This window comes from Ochotona curzoniae, unplaced genomic scaffold, assembly GCF_017591425.1.
Source record: "Ochotona curzoniae isolate NIBS_2020 unplaced genomic scaffold, NIBS_Ocur_1.0 contig_2321, whole genome shotgun sequence".
Taxonomy (NCBI): domain Eukaryota; kingdom Metazoa; phylum Chordata; class Mammalia; order Lagomorpha; family Ochotonidae; genus Ochotona; species Ochotona curzoniae.
Window position 1 is genome coordinate 20,333,517 of NW_024465421.1, and position 20,229 is coordinate 20,353,745.

The 20,229-nt window shown below is 43.4% G+C and overlaps 1 protein-coding gene across 14 annotated transcripts in view; it reads right to left on the reverse strand.

Annotated features, from left to right (window-relative positions):
• RBFOX1 (RNA binding fox-1 homolog 1) overlaps positions 1-20,229 on the reverse strand; it is a 1,044,467-nt gene that overhangs the window by 16,120 nt on the left and 1,008,118 nt on the right. For all 14 annotated transcript variants that reach the window (XM_040973377.1, XM_040973373.1, XM_040973376.1 and 11 more), the window contains one exon: positions 16,864-16,928. In XM_040973377.1, the coding sequence (XP_040829311.1) occupies positions 16,864-16,928 (65 nt within the window). The remainder of the gene's footprint in view (positions 1-16,863; positions 16,929-20,229) is intronic.

The window sequence follows — 20,229 nt, forward strand, 5'->3', positions numbered from 1 at the left end:
GCCTTGGACTCAGAGTTGAGAGAGATCATGAAGTCAGCATGCGGGGACCTCCTGAACGAAATCATGGGGATGTCAGAGCTTGGGCCACAGACAAGCTGTTGCACGCGGGTATTAATACTGTGTGTCACCACCACATCATGCCAGGATGATCACAAGGCCGGAGCATGTCAACCTGTACCTACGTGGATGTCTACGTGCAAAGGAGATTAGATTTTTAAAAAGTCAACAGATTATTTGGGAAGAGTGCACTAAAGCTACCTAAGAAAACCATAAAATTTTAGACATAAAATATTTTTATAAAATATTTATAAAATATTTTTAAAGAAAAAAGAAACGTCACTTAAGAAGAAAATATGGTATGGTGTCATGTCACGGGAACATACTAAGCTTGCTATCTAAAGGAGGTCAGAGAACACATCAGCTGAGAGAAACCTTGTCTCACCAAATTACATCTTAATCCCATTTTAAAAAGAAAGTAGAATGCTATTTTAAGTAAAAACAAGAGGGTAAAACTCTCAAGTTGTTTCAGTGACTTTTCCACAGTGAAATGTCTTCTATTGCAAAGCAACCACCGATTTCTCTAGAAAGCAGAATGTGGCAGGCAGATTATAAAAATGGCCCAGTGAGATGGCCTAGGTTCTTAAATGCATAAAAAGTGGCAATAGAGACGCTTGTTTCTCATTTGTTGGGTTTTACGCTATGCGTGTGGGTCAGCAAGTTGCAAGCTAAATGTAATGTGTGGGTCTTGGGGGTCGTACTGGGATTGGTTTTGTTCAAATGCTTCAGTGCTTCCAAAAAGTTAGCTGGGGATTGAACATTAAAAAAATTTTTAAGAACATGTGGTGTTGTAAGAGGTATATCATGTACTATAAATAGAGCTTCGATTTAAATATTTCCCAGACTTTAACTTCCAGTTGCAAGCTCTAGTTATAGCTACTCTAGTAAAGTTTTAACAAGATTACACCTGCCAGGAGAAGAGCCTTTTTAATGTTTTTCTTGCACATAACAGTCACAATTAAATTCATTTATCACCTTCTTTAAAATGACAAAATTAATTTCATCGGATTCTGGCTATCTTTTCGTTCTTCCTTGTATTCCTTCCGAACCCCAGGTGAGGAGCAGCCAACATTCTTGAAAACAAGAGATTCTGTGATTCAACATTTGAGCCCATCCTTGCCTTCCTGAAGGGTAAGATGTAGGACCCCTCACTACAAATACTCTTTGGATACTCTAAAGAAGCCCTTGCAAGGACCCCTCGGTGTTCATGAAGACACCACTATAACCGGGAAAGGTGGCCTGCTGCATCCAAGGGAGCAGACTCTTTGGAAGAGGCTCTCGTGTATTTTGGAGGAAGGGATTCGTTCGTTGGCCAACCCTACCCCATTCATACTCCCTGCCTGCCTTTTCCCCAAGAAGCTGTCTAGTATGCTACAACAGGAGAGCCACTTGGAGGCAACACAGAGAGAAAATGGTCCTTGAATAAAGAGAATCCTTTAAAGGCAACCTACAGGCATTAACATAACGGACAGACATCCTTCCATTGCTCCAGAATTGCATAACATCTAGGCCCTTTCATAGTACTCTGTTTTGACAGCACAAAGAGCGCGCTACCTGGGCTGCGTTTGATTCCTCCCTCGATCCTGATTTTCTCCTTTCTTCCTTCCCTCTCTTTCCTCCTTTTCGTCTTTTATGGTCACCTACATGTTTTGGTCCCCTACTCCTGCCCCGCTAGTCTTTGTGATTCTTGCACAAACATATGAACAAGAGGTTATTTTCTTTTGAAAACTCATCCTGTTCAAAATGATTGACTTGGAGGACTTCTGAGTATGAAATCAAGCCTACCTCAAAGCTTAAAGAGTCATCAATAATGAGGTTTAACAGAATATGCCGTGGACTCTGCGGCAATGCCAAAAAGAGCTACACAATTAAAACATGTGAAGGGATACATCTATGTATTCTGCACTCTCCATGTCTGCACTATCTTAAATTCATTCAATTTCATTACATCGCAGGAATGCTACTAGAAAGTGTCACTGACATGTCTTAATTCCATGAAAAGAACCTGAGTGATCACCCCTCTCTCTAAACTCTGCTTGACTGACTCAGACTGTGATGAATAGAGAAGAATTACCAAAGGTGGTGAGGGGTGTCCTATATGCCCATCCAACAGAAGAGGTGGTGGCAGCTTGCACACGGTCTCTTTCTGCTGTATTAAGCATTTTTACGGATGATTGGCTCTGTTGCTCTCTCTTTGAGCTTTAAGACAAATGATACATAGAGATGGCCTGTAAATGGATCCTCATCTCGTCCCCTTGATGTGAAACCATTTATCCTAATGACCAGAGAGAGAGGTGACCAAAGATTAATGATACAGCTGAGAATTCTGCTGTCTCCAAACGGGTCGGTGGCAAGATGCACATCCAGAGCAATGAACTCCAGATGGCAGGCTCACTTCTCAGGAGGACAGGGGAGTCTGGCACCAGGTTCTGTCTCCTTACGCTATACTCTAGGCTGCTCTTCACTGGCCACAGGATTTAAATTTCAAAATGCTCCTGTCAGCCTGCATAGGAACTTCTCAATCTTGGCTATCAACAATTCAGGTACTTCAATGTCTGTTCACCAGGAAACACCTCGGACCAACTCCATGAGTAAATCTGTGAACATACCTGAGACCCAAGAGATTTCTGAGAATGTCTGGGCACCTGACGTGAAGATAAAGAATCTCTTGTCTCCTGAATGGCTCTGACCTCAAGAGCTCCTTAGGCGGGAGCGGGAGCACCTTAAAGGTGAGACTTAACTACCGTGAACTGCTGGAGGGTAGGGCCTGGAAGGACATTACTCACCACGGGCCCCACTGGTGATTCTAATGTGATTCCAGGTGAGAAGCAAGAGGGATGGACCAATGGCAGAGTAGCAAAGGAATGAAGTGTCCAGACCACTTGCACCTCTTTTTTTTTTTATATACCTTTTCTCAATTTCCATGTGGTCACTACTGGTGACTTCTGGGACACCCTAGCTATCAGGCCATTTGTTTTTTTAGAAAGCATGTAGGAGTTTGATACCGTCAAGGAAAGTTTACTCCCAACTCCTACATGCTTTCTTAAAAAATGCTTTAAAGCTTTTGCAAGAGAAGCTGGACTATCCTGGAAATAATGTCTCCATCTCTATATAACTTATTTTATCATTTCCTGTGGATTATATCAAGACAATTTTTGGCTGGGCCCTTCCATTTTCCTTCCTGACTCTGTATCTAATTCTATCCGTTTACTTCCTTCATCGCAAATGCCTTTCTGCTTTTTGCCTCTCCCTCTAATCTAGTCCTTTTCCAACATCCCTGAAGAAATATGGTGGGTCAGTGTTTGGCTTGGCAGATCAGAAGCCTGTTAGGGCACCAGTGTCTCATGGTACAGTCATTGAGTTTCATTTCTGGCCCCAGCTCCCACATCCAGCTTCCTGCCAGTGGATACCCTGGTAGACAGCGGTGATGGCTCAACTGATAGGGTTCCACCACCAGCATGGGAGACTGTGCTGAGTTCCCGTTCTCTGACTTTACCCACAGGCAGGGTCATTGCACTCATCTAGAGAGTGAGTTGGCAGATAACAGAATGAGGGGCTGGTGTGGTTGCACATCATGCTAATTCTCTACCTGTGGCACTGATGTCTCATATGGGCACCGGTTAGTGTACTGGCTGCTCCACTTTCAATCCAGCTCCCTTTTTACGGTCTGGTAAGCAGTGGAAAATAATCCAAGTTATGGCCCCTGCACCCATGTGGGATACCCAGAGAAGCTCCTGGCTTTAGATCAGCTTGGCTGTGGCCACTGCAGCCATTTTGGGAGTGACCCAGTAGATGGAAGACCACTCTGCCTTTCCATCTCTCTGTGAATTTTGCCTTTCAAGTAAAAATAGATCTTTAAAAAATTAATGTTCAGGATTGCAACAAAAAACAGATTCCTAAGTTTCACTTCTTATCCTCCTAACGGATTTTCCAAGAGAGACATTGTAATAATTATATTTAAAAAGAACCCTTGCTCATATTGACCTGCTCAAGTTGATTTTCACTAGTCTAGGTAGCAGGTGTCTGCATGAGGAGACCATGAATCTAGCTACTTCATCTCGTGGAAAAGTCTGCAGGTTGAGGTCATTATTCTCACTTCAAAACCCCCCTTTGCCAGGAAAATAAGCTGACAGCACACAAGGCTTTATAGGAGAAAGGAGGAATCGTAACTTCAGAAAACTGTTGAGACGGTGAGTGATTACGGGGAAGAAGCCTATGTCTGTCTCGGTTCTTGGAATGGTGACTGCTAAGACCAGCACCTAGCATCGAGGGAGCAGCCAAGTGTGTCAGCAAGTTGCCAAGCATCAGCCCTGCACATCAGATCGTCTCCTTTTCCTTCAAACCCCTCCTACTGCACCATTGTGACAGATGAGGACACTAAAGCCTAGACAGATTAGATGTGGGTGCTTCAAAATGTTCACAGAAAATTAAATTTAAAGTCTACTTTGGTGCAAAAAAATTTGAAATCCATGTATCTCCTCTCCTCCCCTAACAGGGCTTTTCCATAAACTTTTTGAAGCACTTTCATGTAATATCATCAAGGTGTTAAGTGCTAAAGCCAGAACCAGTTGGTTTGGCACAAGATCCTAAGTCTTCCTCACTCAGTGGTACCTTAGAGGCATTCGGTAAGCAGTGGTGTGTGCTGCTCCCCACGCGTTGTGTTACCCAGGGACAAGGCAGGACAGCACAGGGATTCTTCCTTGAGTTTGAGACAAGCTGAGGTGCCAGAGATCATTGTGAATGCCTTCTCTTTAGCAACAGGTTGAGATAACGGGGACAAACTATGCCAGGCCTTTCTTTAGTTGTACAGTACCAGATGTCCTTGCATTTTAAGATGTTTTTCATAAAACAACCATCTAGACTCTGGGTCTGACCCAGCTGGTAGGACATTTATATCGGATATGGGCTGTCATACAGCCCACTTCTTTTTCTCGGGCTAAATCTCATCTCTTGGCCTATGTTCTTCTAAAAATCACCTCTGGCTTAAAATAAAATAATATCCAAGTCAAAATGGCAGCCAGTGAAGATTCCTGGAGGGGATGTGAAAAGCTGCCTGTCAAGCTGCGGAGTGAGGCTCCTGGGTAGGCAGGTGGGAGGCCAGATGGTAAGCCTTCCTCTGACAGATCATCCTGGTTCTAAGTTGAATTGGTAAAGATTCTGGTGATTTTTCATTACTGGGCCTCTAAGTTCTGTTATGTTAATACTGCTGGACAAAACCTGGGAATGATGTCACCCACAGCAAGATTCCTTTCACATGCAATGTCAGGAATACATTTTGGATCTTCCACACTCACAGATGTGCACTGAAAGCTCTCTAAGGATGTCTATCAGAAAATCTGTGTTACCTGAGAAGTTAAACTACTGGTCTGACAAGTGGCACCCCAATGCCACAAGATAAAAATGGGACAAAATTCAGTCAGCTCCACTGAGAGGCTCAGAATCAGCTAAAGCTTGTACGTCTGGGGCCTCTACCCCAACCATGAAGCTTGGCTTTCATTTTTGTACCCCCAGAAAATTCATCGACAGCTTTTGAAAGGAAAACATCATTGGCCAGGATCAATGCTCCACCATGAAGTCAGTATCACTGAGGACAGTTTTCACACAGTTACGCCTGGTGGTCAGCCAGCAAGAAGGACTCTTGTCTGTCTGCATGCACACTTGTTTGAATATGCCTATTCTGCCTCCACAGTGAGACAGCTGTGTCTTCTGGGTTTAAAGGAAATTGCACTGCTGTTGATTTCAACATTTGATAATTATTATTGTGCTCACTGATGTTTATAGTACCTCCCAATAGTTATATTTGCACTATTTAACATTTACAATTGATAATTACTTCGTAAGTATGCCTACCAAGATGCTACATCTTACATGCATAAAGATAGATAAGGTAGAAATTCACCATAACTGAGCTTTTCTTTTTGTTGCTGTTCCATCTAAAAAGTTGCTGGAAGATATAGAATCCAGCCAGAAATATTTTCTGAGTATTAAATACAACACAGAAATAAGATGCTCCTATTCAAATTTTTCTTGCTAGCTTTAGCAAATAGCTTAATCAAGTAATTTGTCCCATGGTTCTTGATGGTCTTATGACATGGCACCAGTGTAAGCCTACCTATCAGGGTGGGACTTAGCCATTGGGCTTGCCTGACAGGGGACTTACCACCTACTGCATGCTTACATTTTAACATCTAGATAGTGAGTATATTGTCACAGAATTTTACCTCTCTCCTTTCACACTTAGTATATTCTAGTTTTCTAACCCTGTTTCTATCATACACACTTCAAGAGGCTGTAGCAGACTGCTGAACGATGGATTATCAACAGACCAATAAGTAAGCTAATACACAAAGAGGGTAACCCTCGAAAGAACCTGTGAGGACTCTTACTTCTAAGGGGAATACATTAAAATACACTTAAAACCATTGGACGTAGACATGATTCCTGTGTCTACATGGCATACATAGAAAGGCAAAAAGGGTTGTGACTCTGTCCTTGGCTGCAATAGTCTACCAAAAAGATCAAGTTTTGCAAATTCAAATCCAAGTGTACCACCATTATGGGGAAACTTTTTCCATCTGCTTCCTCCAAAATGGAACACTGTCCTCTGCTCTGACATTACTTCCTTTTGGGGCTCAGCCAGCGTGGAACTGACCGATGCTAACACCCGTGCCTTGTCACTCACAGCTCTGACTAGGACAGTTCCATCACCTTTATGGGCCTCTGTTTCTGTATTTGGAAAATGGGACTATGGCGGGACATGCCCATCCTACATTCTTTCTGCACACATGTATTGGAAAAAAAATAGTCACCTGACTGGGAGGAGGAAACAAATTCATGTTTTTAAATTGCAGATTCATGAATGCCATGAAAATGCATCTCTCTACTCAAAAAGGGCAGGAAATGGGTTTTACAGCAATTTACAGTCATGGCAGCTTGGGGATGGGTTTACCCAGGGAGAAGCTGTCACTTTTCCTACAAAGCTGATGAGTCCCTGAAGCCTGAGCTGCTGCGTGGGGAGAAAGGCTGCCATGGGGTATGTGAACTCAGGGATCGAACTTATTTCACTGAAGAATTTTTATGTGTCTAGGATGGAAGAAAATATATAAAAATTTTTTTTTAAAAATCTTATTTTCTCCAAAATTAGTCTTAATTCCTATCATCTACCTGCACAGGACACTAGTCATGGTTCACTCAAGAACCGAACTAAGTTCCGGCAAATGGAAGGCTGCTCGTAGTCACAGCAGTGACCCCAGGAACGTCCTGGTGCTGCTCGGGGCCGCCGAGCTCTAAGGCAGTGGCTTCTTTATGACCACAATGAGATCTCACAACAACCCAGCGGGGCAGTGATCGACCTGGACTCTGCTTTCTAGACGCGGCAGTGGAAGATGAAATAATTGAATTAGCTTTCCTGTGTTATCTCAAATAGCTGCTCACCATAACTGCTAGGAGCCCAAGACTGACCTGAATCTAAATCTGTGATTTTATTCACTATGTCAATAACAAAGATCCGCTTCCACGTGGATAAATCAAAGATGAGGCACAAAGACCAGAGAGGAAGCTGTTTGTAACCCTGACACAGTCACACACCTTCCCAGGCGACGGACCAAGGTCCAGCTTTCCAGAACTGATGTGCCCTCATGGCTCTCAGAGATGACCTGGTCTGAGACTGCCCCACGGGCCTCCAGTGGACCAAAGCCTGGGGACTGGTAATATTCGCCAGTCCATCTCTTGGGGCTCAGTATGTGACAGGTACTTCCTCCATCTCTCCTCACACTAAATGATCTCCATTTAGCAGATGAAAAACTGAAGCTCTGATTTTACAAGTTTGGCTGTATTACACAATAACTGGTGTGAGTGTGAGTCTATCCACAGATCTGAGGGTAAAGTGATTATATTATATTAAGCTAGTGAGGGGAGTGAAGTCCCAAGACAATGGGTTTTGGGGGATACCTCATCCTTTACTGCTCTTTCACTTTGAAAAAAGCAGAGTGGAGAGATAGTAACAACACAATTTACAAAGACAATCATTGTGTTTCCTGATGAAGAATGCTGTGTCAGCCTTGGTGATGCACTGTGCAATCGGGTAGACTTGCAGCTTGCCCTCCAAGGCACTGCTTTTCAAACATCCTGCAGATCTCTATGGGGTCTGGAACCTGCAGGTGCTGGTTCTGCAGGCACGTGCTGGGGTTTCAGTCTGCATTCTCACAAATTCCAGGTGAAATGAATTCTGTTGGTCTACAAACTGCACTGCGTAGCAAGTCTTCAACAACTATAAAACGCCTCTCTGGGAGAGCAACTGCTTAGTTTTGAAAATGCAGTACCTGATTCTGGCTCCTTGCTCTAAGTTTCACATGCATGCAGGCTCTGGGAGGCAGTGGACGTAGCTCTCGAGGGTCCACTGATGTCCGAGTGGGCATCTTGGAGAGAGTTCTCGGTCCCTGGCTTTGACCCAGCCTGGCCCTGGCTGGCAGGCATCTGGGGTATGAGTCAGCAGATAGGAAACGTTGCTCTTTCCCTCTCTGCCTCTCAAACAGTTTAAAAATGCATCTTTTTATTTATTTATTGGCATTAGAAAGGCAGATTTAAAGAGAGACAGACATAGAAGGAAATATCTGTCATCCACTGGTTCACTCCTCAAATGGCTACAACAGCTGGAGCTGAGCTAATTCAAAGCCAGGAGCCAGAAGCCTGTTTCAGGTCTTCCACATGGGGGGAGGGGCCCAGGCACTTGGGCCAGCCTTTGCTGCCTTCCCCAGACATAAACAGGGATTTGGATCAGAAGTGCAGCAGACAGCTCATGAACAAGCACCCACACAGGGTGTCAGCCCTTGAAGGGGATGACTAGCCTGTTGAGACAAAGTACCGGCCCCTCAATTATTTTTAATGACCTACTCAGATATGATACTGGCCCCTCACATATTTTTAATGACCCATCTAGTTCTTTTGGAGGCCTGTCCCACGCACCACGCAGAGGCAGGGAAACAGACGTCAGTTCTGAACGAAAACTCCACACAGGTTCACAGTCAGAGACAGAAGCTGCCTGGCTAAGTGTTGATACTAGACATTTTCATGGAAATGTTGCATCTTATCCCAACAGAGAGCATTTATGATGTACCACAGAAACAGGAAGACAGGGCAGGAAGACAGCGAAGGAAGGAAGGAAGGAAGGAGAAGGGAGGGGGGAAGGGAGGGAAGGAGGGAGGAAGCGAGGAAGGAAGGAAGGAAGGAAGGAAGGAGAAGGGAGGGGGGAGGGAGGGAGGAAGGGAGGACAGACAGGAGGGAGGGAGGGAGGACAGACGGGAGGGAGGGAAAGAGGGAGGGAGGACAGACGGGAGGGAGGGAAGAAAGGAGGGAGGGAGGGAGGAAGGAAGGGAGGAAGGAAGGAAGCAAGGAAGGAAGAGGAGCAAAAAAAAATACACAGAACAGCAAAAACAATAACAAGAGAAACCACAGAGTGGTGGAGTTCACTATCCTTTGTCACATCCCACACGGTCCACAGCTAAGCTTCTCTCTGGCTGGATTGCTGTCTGCTCTGAGGCGGACTCTGCAATGGGAGCAGCACATCCAAGAGCCCTGGAGTACCTGGTTCTCCCCCGATGCTTCTTAACCTCCAGAAAGCATCCAAGTTTCCTTCTTCTGAATCCTTCACAGCTAAAGGACCCTGAAGGCAGTATTTAGAAGATCAGCTGTGTTTGCTTCTTTTTGGCCTATCAATTCAATGATGTGCAACAGGGAGTGTGTGCAATTAGGCCATGACATGACCACAGGATGGTTATGCCTTGTCTGATCACTGCCCAAACTATCAACCCACGTGGCTGGGACAGCCATGGTCTGCTGGGTTTGGAATTTCCTTTAATATCTCCCCAACTCCTTGTTGGTCCAGTCTGTTGACTATTATGGAATTGGTTCATTTTTAAATGGCTTCAATTACATATTCCTTCAATAGTGCATGACAGTAGTTAAGAAGCCATTATAGATTATGGACCAAAGGCAATTAGTTCTTGAAAGAAATCTTAAACATTCGCTCTGCATGTATGCGTGTCTGTGATGTCTGTGTATTTTAAAAAAAATAAGAGCAATTCAGGGAGTGTACCCTATCAGGAGAAGTCAGGTCATGTGTCAGACTACAGGAGTCAGTACCCATCACCCCCAATTTCACACACCACAGCAGGGATGTATCGAGAGCTGTATGCTGCCTTCCTGTCAACTTTACAACTGTTTCCATTCCCACCAAACTAAATCAGTGACAGTCTAGAAAGTGTAAACAGGACAAAATGTAATTATTTCAGTAAATACATTTTTTTTTGTGTGTGGCAAGGTGGCCCAATTAAAACCATCTCTGAAGAAGTATCATCGTATAAATTGCAAGTTTTACTAAAGAATTATTTTGGCCTGGCTTCTATGCCCTGTGATGGGACTTTTATAAGCAATACGAGTTTCTTTCTAGTGACCCTAATCCTATTTACGACAATTTGTTTCATGTTCTCTTCCTGACAGGGCCCTGAATCATTGAAAAAGTATATGAAACTTGAAGCACAAAAAGAAATAGCATGAACGGTAATTATATATAAATATATACACACACACATATATAAGGTGCTTCGTGAATATATGTACCTGTGTATATATGTATGTATGTATATATATATGCCTTCAAACAGCTGAGTATGCATGGATCCCTAAATATTTTTACTGCCAAATAAATTTATTTTTTAATTTCTTTTCAGTGACATTGCTGAAGTACCCTCCTACCTCTATGGCCATGTCGGCAGACACACAGGTCTTCCAGTTCGAATTCTGGTAAAATTAGACACTGCATTCCAGGAAGCTAGCAACAAAGGCACTAGTGGCTTATCTCCGCTGAATTCCCCCTTCATGCTGGCAGAACATCTTTAAGTTACAGAATCCAGGAAGTTCATCAGGACGACTGAAAACCGTTGCAGAGGTTACAAAAAATAACCATCAATCTAAGAAATCCCTCCACAAAGCGCTATTGAAGCAATCTACAAAGGACTGATGCTTGGTCATGCCGAGTTGTGACCCCACAGCTTGCTAGGTTGTTTCTGCAGGCTTGCTGCTTCCCGTATGCCTGCTTGCTAACGGGAGAGCTGCCATGGGGGCTCCTGCCTCCCCTGAGCCTCCGGGACCTAGCCCCTCACATTTCCTTATCGAGCTGAGGGTATTGTCCTCTGCAATAGCTTGCTGCATCCCAAACCGCCGTATTTCTCCACGTGAAATATAATAAGGAGTCTAGCATAGAGTTTATTTTGCCAAAAAAAAGGAACATTAAAAACAAGATTGGATATAAAATAAAAAGCAAACGACAGAACTGCTGTTTGCTATTGTCATTTCTTTATAAATGGAAAGCTATTTTCAAACAGACTGTGAGAAGGGAGCAGGGAAAAAAGTCCTGACCCAGAAAGGTGAGTTGAGCACCTTATTACACTTCCGTGGTCTCTTCCTCTCTCGGTCCGCCAGGACACATGCCACTAGCGGCAGGCGCAGAGCTCCAGCTGGCTGCAGAGACACCGTTCTAAACAAAATGCTAGGATAACATCTTGAGGTCTCTCTCTGCACACATCGCGAAGAATAAGTACAAGGACTCCCTACCACTGACTTAACCAGAAATAGTTCCCCCTTTTATCAGAGTTGATTCCAATCACAGGAATGCGGAAAACGATCCTTTTCTCACTGTGCTAAGCCCTCAGCATCCACAGACAATACTTTCTGTATCCTAACACAAGGCAGAGAAGGTAAAATTGTCAAGATCATGAATCAATCTTCCTCTAACAAACAGCATTAAATGATTAAATACATTTTCCATTGAGGATGGAACTCCTTAAATTTCAATATGTATCATTTGATAAGAATGTCAAACGCAAAGATATTTCATTCTAAATGCAATTGTTTGCTTGTCTATGTTAACAATAGAATGTTTCTATTATTTAATCTGCATCCAGAAAATAAAATTAAAAAAATTCTAACATGGGGCCCGGCGTGGTGGCGCAAGTGGTTAAGGTCCTCGCCTTGCACGCCCGGGATCCCATATGGGCGCCGGTTCTATCCCAGCAGCCCCGCTTCCCTTCCAGCTCCCTGCCTGTGGCCTGGGAAAGCAGTCGAGGATGGCCCAAAGCTTTGGGACCCTGCACCCGCGTGGGAGACCTGGAAAAGGCTCCTGGCTTCGGATTGGCATAGCATGGGCCATTGCGCTCACTTGGGGAGTGAATCATCAGATGGAGGATCTTCCTCTCTGTCTCTCCTCTCTGTATATCCGCCTTTCCAATAAAAAAAAAAATAAAAATAAATCTTAAAAAAAAATTCTAACATGGACAGGGAGCTTCCTGTACCAGAGAAACCAACTCAACCCCCATTAATGTTTTTAGTTTGACTCAGCTTTATTTATTAAATAAACTCAGTTTATTAAATAAACTCAGGTTTATTTCTTGTAGTTTAATTTGTGCTTAGGGTAAAATATGCAAGGGCCCAGGCAATCATTTGCTTTCTCCTTTTCTCCCTTCATCCACTGGCTTCTTTTCTTTCTTCCTTCCACCACCTTCCCTATCTGTCATCTAACTCTTTCTAAATGTCTACCTGCCCCTCCATCTTGACCCACAGATGTCTGTCCCTGCCCCACACCTCTCATCTGGAGGCTCATAAATCCTCCATGCATGCAGGCAAAGAAGAACTTCTCCCTTCTGAATTAAAAAAAAAAAAAACACTACTTATTTATTTCTCTGGGGAAGGGAATCCCTTATTCTTAGGCTATGAGTGTCCAGTTTCAATAACATTCTATCACATGGCGTGAGACTGCCTGGACACAAGTTCAGACTCACTGCAGTAAGCTTTACGTCAGTGTTCTAGACTCCCTTTTGAGACCTAAAGACAAGGAATTGCATATGTAGAGAGAAAGCTAAGTCACCATAGCATTCTATATAGGCTTCAACTAAGTTACACAGAATTGCCAATAACTGTCACACAAAAAAATACCAATTTGACATAGTACAGGTTGATATTAACTTTTACGTATGAACAAAACTTTAAAAAGAGTATCACGTAAACAAAATCCTATTGCATGTGATCCCTTTTGCTCAGCCTAGGGGCAGCTGTGCGGTCCTATGCTACAGCCCAATTTTTTTTTTAAAAAAAAAACCTCAACATTTACTTTCTTCCATGAGCCGCTACATGTCTACCCACTACCGGCCTCAGTGTCCAGGGTCATCTCATGCACTGATCATTGGGAAGTGTTAGAGTGTTAGCAAGCAGGACAAGCATGACAGATGTCTGTATTTCTGGAGTGATAGCATTTTCATTAAAGCTCTGTATACTTCATACATATTTCCCCAAATATGTGTGGCACCTCCCAGTCTGGAGTCTTCAGATGCAACAAGTACCAAGTCATAATACAGAGAGAAACCAAGAGCCAATCAATCAAGAGATGCCTGCCCACAGGCTTAATTCAAGCAAGCCATTCACCGAGCTCATGTAATGGACCCATCAAATTCAGAACGTATCACAGACAGATCAGCAACACCAACTGACATGCAATGAACAGATGACCAAAGACGCCCCTCTCCACCCACTGCCATGCTTTGATTGGTTCAAGCTCAGGAAAAAAACAAAACAAAACAAACAATCTCCTTCAAGAGTTTAGACAGTTGGCTTTCCCATGAATCCAAGTGGGATCAAAAATATAGATTTGAGGAGGTCAAGGGCTTACCAAATGTTTCCTACACACCAGAAAGAGATGCTCACCTATCTTCAGTTCATCAATGAGACCATCAAATTACCTAGTCTGGTTAGATCTTTTACTTCTGGGGAAATCTCTGCCCACACCAGATGGTCTTCATTCTGGAGGTCAACATGGATGAGTCCCAGGACACTCCCAGATCATCAACATGTGAACACTTAACCAAGAAGATGATGGGCAGGGAGTTGCAAGGCCCATTAAGGACCTCCTGTACAGGCCTAAGGTTACTCAAGTTCAGTATTTTTCAAAGGTCCCTGAATCTTTAATCTGCCGAGGACTTAATTTGTGCTGATAAAAGGTAAAATTCTACCAGCTGGGGACATCAAACTTCTTTGGCTTTCAAGGTGTCTGAAGGGCGAGTCTTCTGATTATAGGCGAGTTTGTGGCAGTTTTCCTTTGATCAAACTGACAACCAGGGAGCGTTTCCCAAACAGTCTCGTTCCTGCTGATTTCCCTCCCTATCTTGAAGGAGTATCTTTCATTAATAGGTCTATCTCTTTGTCTTCCTGTCTGTCTGCAGGAGAAGAGGAACTGAGAATTTATAGGCAGTGACAGTGTAAGAGTCATTTATGACACTGTTGTTCTAAGACAAAGCCTGGAAACTTGGCATCTTTAATCTTAGATTTGAAAGCTAGTCTGAAAATTTCACATTTTCCCCCAAAATACACATCTTTCATCAAGTGATCTCCCTTCTCTACGCTTACCTAGTAAGAATTATAAGGAAATACACCAAGACTTAATAGAGACATTGTATAAATCAAATTTCTTTTTAAGATTGTTTTCTGGCAATTTACTTAATACTACATTTACCTCAATGAATAATTCCATATGTGACAAGTGCAGCGCTTGTAATAAAGTTAAACAGGGTTGGTGCCGATCTCCATAGCAACCAGGAAGACCTAATGTGCAAATTTCTCTAATGAACAACAAGAGGCCAATTAAATGGGCAAGAGTATAGTTAGTTAGTTTCTTCAACTGAAACTATTACATTAAAGTGGAAATTGCAGAGTTCCAAAAATCGACCATTCTAAGAATGATGGCTTTTTTTTTCAGAACATGTTGCCAATGAGAAATATCTATAACATTAAAATAGCAGGCTCCATCCTTAGATTTGCTTATATGGTATTCCAAAAATGCAGGAAATGCTAGTCTCATTGCTAGATGAGTACAAATGGAGGTGGCCAGATACCCAAGTAATCCTTTCTAAGACCACTACTAAACGGTGTTTATTTTTTCCAGATGTCTATATTAGTGTTATTGAAGAAGGCAATTTAAATTATATCTTTGTAATTAACCTTTTCCTCAAGTTGGGGATAGATGCACTTATACTGAGACGCAAGATAAACATTCAAAGAAGTAAATCCGTTTAAGATTATTATAATTATACAGCAGGCTAAAGTTACTATGATTATAATTATATACAAAGTGGGTGTATGAGAATTTAGCATCTAGAGATATTTTCATAAAAATAATTAGGGGTTGCAGCTGAGCCACATTACAATGGATACTGTGTGAATCTTCAGTGTGCAGAATTTAATAGCATTAAGTCTTTTCATTTGCAGAACAATCTTGAGTATCTCAAGACTTACTGGCCCTTTCCACTTTTCCAATCTGGTATCAAAGTGTGCTGAAGATAGCAACTTACAGGAAATGTATTTTGCATCTTGGCAGCTGATTATGGGGTATCTCAACCACAGACATGTTGAGAACTGTCAACTCTGTTTTTTTTTTTTTTAAGGCTCCCTACAGGCAGCCTTCAGAGCTCACAATGACTATTTATAAGAAAATTACAACACCTGCATAGGACCAGATAGCGGCTCGCAACTCTAACTTGCCAAAGAACCATGTGTGACAAATTTATGCATGGGGTTTTCAAAATGCAGCATTTGGGGCTCTGGGCTCTAGGGCTTTATTACTTTCCAGAAGAATCCTGTAGCTACCATGAGCTCACAACACATCTTGTGAGAAATGGAATGGAACCGCAGAGAAAGCACACCACAGCAAACCAAGGGGCGGGGGAAATGACCACAACAGGCCTAGCGGGAGACCCAGTGGCCGCAGACACGCCCCATTCAGGAGTCAGATACATCGCCTGCTTACCTGTCTGACCCAGCATGCCTCAGCCACACATGCAAGTTGTTATCATCGCTGTTTTATTCATGAACCGTATTTTTAAATTAAAGGAGTCATTTCCAAAATAAGCCCCCTCCATGACATTTGTGCATGCAGAGCGTCTGAACATTCACATTTCTGTCCCCAGAAAACAGAGCCAAGGATTGCATTCAATATGGAAACGCACACTTTCTCTTTCCAAGGCACCTCTACAGAAATAGCTAGAGCTTGCTGTTTCAGAAACCGCTCATCTGTTCCCCTTGGGTAATAAAGCCTTCCCCGTGCCCACCCCCTACCCACACCCATCCATTCAGACTCCTGCGTTTCTTGAAAATACTTCTGTCCCTTCCACTGCCAGTCTTAACTCGTGATGTGCACATGGACGTTGCTGTACGTGCACACAGCTGAGCACTGGGCATTGCCAAAAAAGAATGGATCTCCTTACCAAAGCCAGAAGCTCTTCCCATACTTTGAATTTAAAATACAGTAAAGGGGTGTTTAACTGGGTCTAAAAAAGTGTAAAAACAAAAAACAGGAGATGGGAACTGAGGTACGCCTGCAGGGTTGTTTCATTCCTAATGAGTTACACGTATCCATGCTCTTCCGTAGAAGACTACAACAAACATACTATACAGGGATGTGTGTATGTGCGTGTACACCTGTGTGTATGTGCAAGGTGACTTGTCACGGGAATTATGAGATCTGAAAGAGTTACCCAAGGGGACAAAGTCATGTTCTGCCTTAGCAGAGGAAGTGAGGACTTTAGAATGACTTAGGCTTAACGAGTCATCGACATGGCCATGTTTTTGCCTTGACTCTGGGACCTACTTTCGTGAGTGCTGTCACCCTAGCAGTCATGCGTTTTTCAGCAAGAAGGGAGAGAATCTCCTCTCCCAGTCACCTAAGGTAGCTGCCCAGTAGTTGTCAAGCACTGGAAGGAGACTTACCTGTCACTGTAGGCAGCGGCAGTGGCTGGGGTAGGCTGGGCGTAGCGGTATGCGGCGTAACCACCCTGAAACGCAAGGAGAAGCTGGATTGAGGGCTTGTGCAGGGATGCCACGTGGGGTGCCCCAAGTGAGAGCACGTCGGAGCAGCAGTTAGCCACATCTACAGCTCTAAAGTCAAGGTCAATGAAAGCTCAGTGTCGAAGCACAAGTTCACAACACACAGAAAGAGAAGGCGGAGGCCAACCCAGCCGGCTGTTAAAGGTTAGCTGTCAGAAGCGTGTCCCAAAGGCAGAGCCCAGATACTCTTAGAAAGAAATGTGTCTTCATGTTAATAGCAACTCTCTCGGAGTAGGGAGGACTACAGAAGATTCTTTAAGCACCCTTAATACTTTGCTGAACTTTCCAGATTAGCAAAATTGATGCTTTAACTTTTATTTATTAGATATTAAGCTGTGTTCTACTGATCCGGTATTCCTTCAAAAAATTATTATCATTAGCCCTCTACTCGTTACATCGCTATTGCAAAAATGAACGCTGAACATCTCGTCAGCATTCTATCTTTTTGGCTAAAGACATTACACTGCTCTGGTATACACTGACTCAGATGGAGAATGATTTGGTGTGGAAAATATGATAAACTCGTTTAATTTGTAAATAAAATCATTAAGAGGGAAAAATTGGAAAAGAAAAATTAACACTTGGTTGTATGCAGCAGTAATTGCAATTGCTCAACTGAGCAAACCGGCTGAGGGAGCGGGCATGTTTGAAGGGAGTTGAGTTCAGTGGAGCGTCGATGATCAAACTGTGAAAATAACAGAGCCTCTTGCTCAGCAGACCACAGCGCTCGCCTACCACCGTGGCGCGAGCTCAGTGCAATTAGCTAAAGGATCCGCTTCCCACTGATAAGACAAGGACTATTTGGCTTCTAATTAGAATACACAGTCCCCTAGTCCTCTCAGGGCCAGGTTCTCATCTGTCCCACAGAGCGGCAACTCTGGGCACAAACTGTGTCAGAGAGCATCTATAACAGGAAAAAAAAAATCCACAAATGCAAGAATAGGTGGTGGCAGTTCATGGCACCCAGCTCATGCACGGGTGGGGGGGGGGGGACTGGGTTGGGAAACAAATGAGGAGAAGCTGAAAAAAGGCATTATCCAAAATACAGGTCAACCAGTCTTAGTAAATTTTGTTCATTCCCTCCTTTCAGAGTGAATCTGCTCTCACTTGCACAAAAATTCAAACAAGCTGCTTTATCCTTCAAGAAATTCGTCCTTTGGATTAGTCTTGGAGAAGACACATCTAAAGCGTCTTGACAGATAAACACCAACAATCTGTGGCCAGTTGCGAAAAAAAAAATGCAATCTCCCTTGAAAACAATTCGCAAGCTAAAAAGGAGGTCTTGGGCAGACACCACCTGCTTGTTCCAATCACAACGTTTTCTAATTATCAACAGGGAAACACATTAAAAGTGCTGAGGGTTTGCAAACCCAGAGCGGTTATCACCCCCGCACTGAGCTGGAGACACGGGAACAGTGGGCCGAGAAGGAATGAGGTCACTGATTTCCGGAGCCACTCTTCATCTGCCTTGCCTCTCTTCTTGGCTTTCATGGGATGCATAAGGTAAGACAGAGGGGTGTGAAAGTTAGTAAGAGAGGGGCTGGGACTGAGGAGGAAGCAATCACTGCCACCAACTCAAACTTCAGTGGAGGGGAGAAAAAGAGTGTGAGTGTGTGTGTGTTTCTATTTCCAAGAACAATAACTACAAAAAGATACTGGCATCGGGAGTTATGTCAATCAATTTGGCTGTCAATCTGGTCCCATCAAAGACTTCAAGCCCATTTGTGAATCCTCTTGGTTTGAACCTGGTTGCCTATCCCAACTTCTACAGTCAGTGAGAAATAGGAAGTTTGATACAGGGGAAGGAACTGCTAGAAGGCCAACAGAAAATGGTTTGCTGGACCACTATGCTGATGACCTCGGTAGAAACACAAAACACAGGTGCATATACCAGGAAACTTTCCACACCGAAGATGTGGCTGACCATGAAGGTTTGGGAATGCAAATGACGTGATCTTTTAGAGAAAATGAGTATTGGTGTGTCCATGTAAGACACGCACCAGCTGTTATTGCTCTAGCATTTGCCTTTGTTCTCCAGACATCTGGTTACAAATACTCCCATCAGACTTCAGCATCCTAAGAGCTGTGTAGACTTTCTTCCTTGACACCATTAGGCATCTGGGGATAAGCAGATACTCGCCATCTCTGCTATCCACCAGGTAGCCATCTATCTTCAGTGTCTCCTAAACATATGAAATGTAGTCTGTGCAACCAGCCAGATTTTTCATTTATTTAACTTTAGTTCCTTTTACATGTAAATAGCCACCTGGAGTTGGCAGCAATAACATCACACAGGGCACGTCTAAGTGATTTCTGAAACATATAGTGATTGGGGAAAATTAGACGGATTGATATCTCCACTTCCATCCATTGCATTGTCCGTCTTAGCTATTTTTCCTTCCCCTGAAATCCACATTATGGGAATAACAAGGTGGTGTATTAATTTGTGTATGTGTGCACACACTGTAAAATGATAAAAAAAATTACAAATTGCTTTAATTTGCCTTTCTAACAGGTGACTCTAATCAATTTTATTGCTTCGTATTTTGCAGCTCGCTGAGCATAGCCTGAGCTTCTGCAATGGTCTGTGGTAACATCTGAGAAAGCAGCACTTGCTTCTGTAAGTGGTCACAAGACTGAGTTCATGCTGAACCAACCTGCTCTTCCTAACCTTATGACAAAAACGCATTGCTGATCATTGGATTTGCCTCCAAGACCAAACTTGAGAATAAAGGGAATGGAAAAGGCAACACCGCCTTATAGTTCCCATTTATAAAATATACTGGAGCTTTTCATGCTGTCCAGCCCTAAACAGAGGTGACCATATAGAATACATTTTTGATGGCAATATGGCGCTCCCTGCCCCTAATACTAGTCCATGACTGTTAGGAAACTCTCCAGAGGTACCTTGGCAAACTTAGCCATCAGGGACCTCAAAGGATGCTACAGGAGACTGTGCATAGTGGGGTACTGACAGAGGCAGGGAAAGGAAGGGGCCCGGGACCCAGGACATCTGCGCAATGTTGGGTTAAACAGAATGAGCGGAGGTGACTCCATTTACCAAATTTGCAAAAACAACAGGGATAAACACCACAGATGTCCATTGCCACTCGGGGTGGTCTGGTCATGGGAATCCAGGGCTTTTGATTAGTGAACACTTTTCAGAAATGATGTTGTAACAGCCAATTGGCAGGGACGTGGGCAGGACTAGGCGGTGTATAGCACTGTGGGTGTACTTCCCTGGGTCCA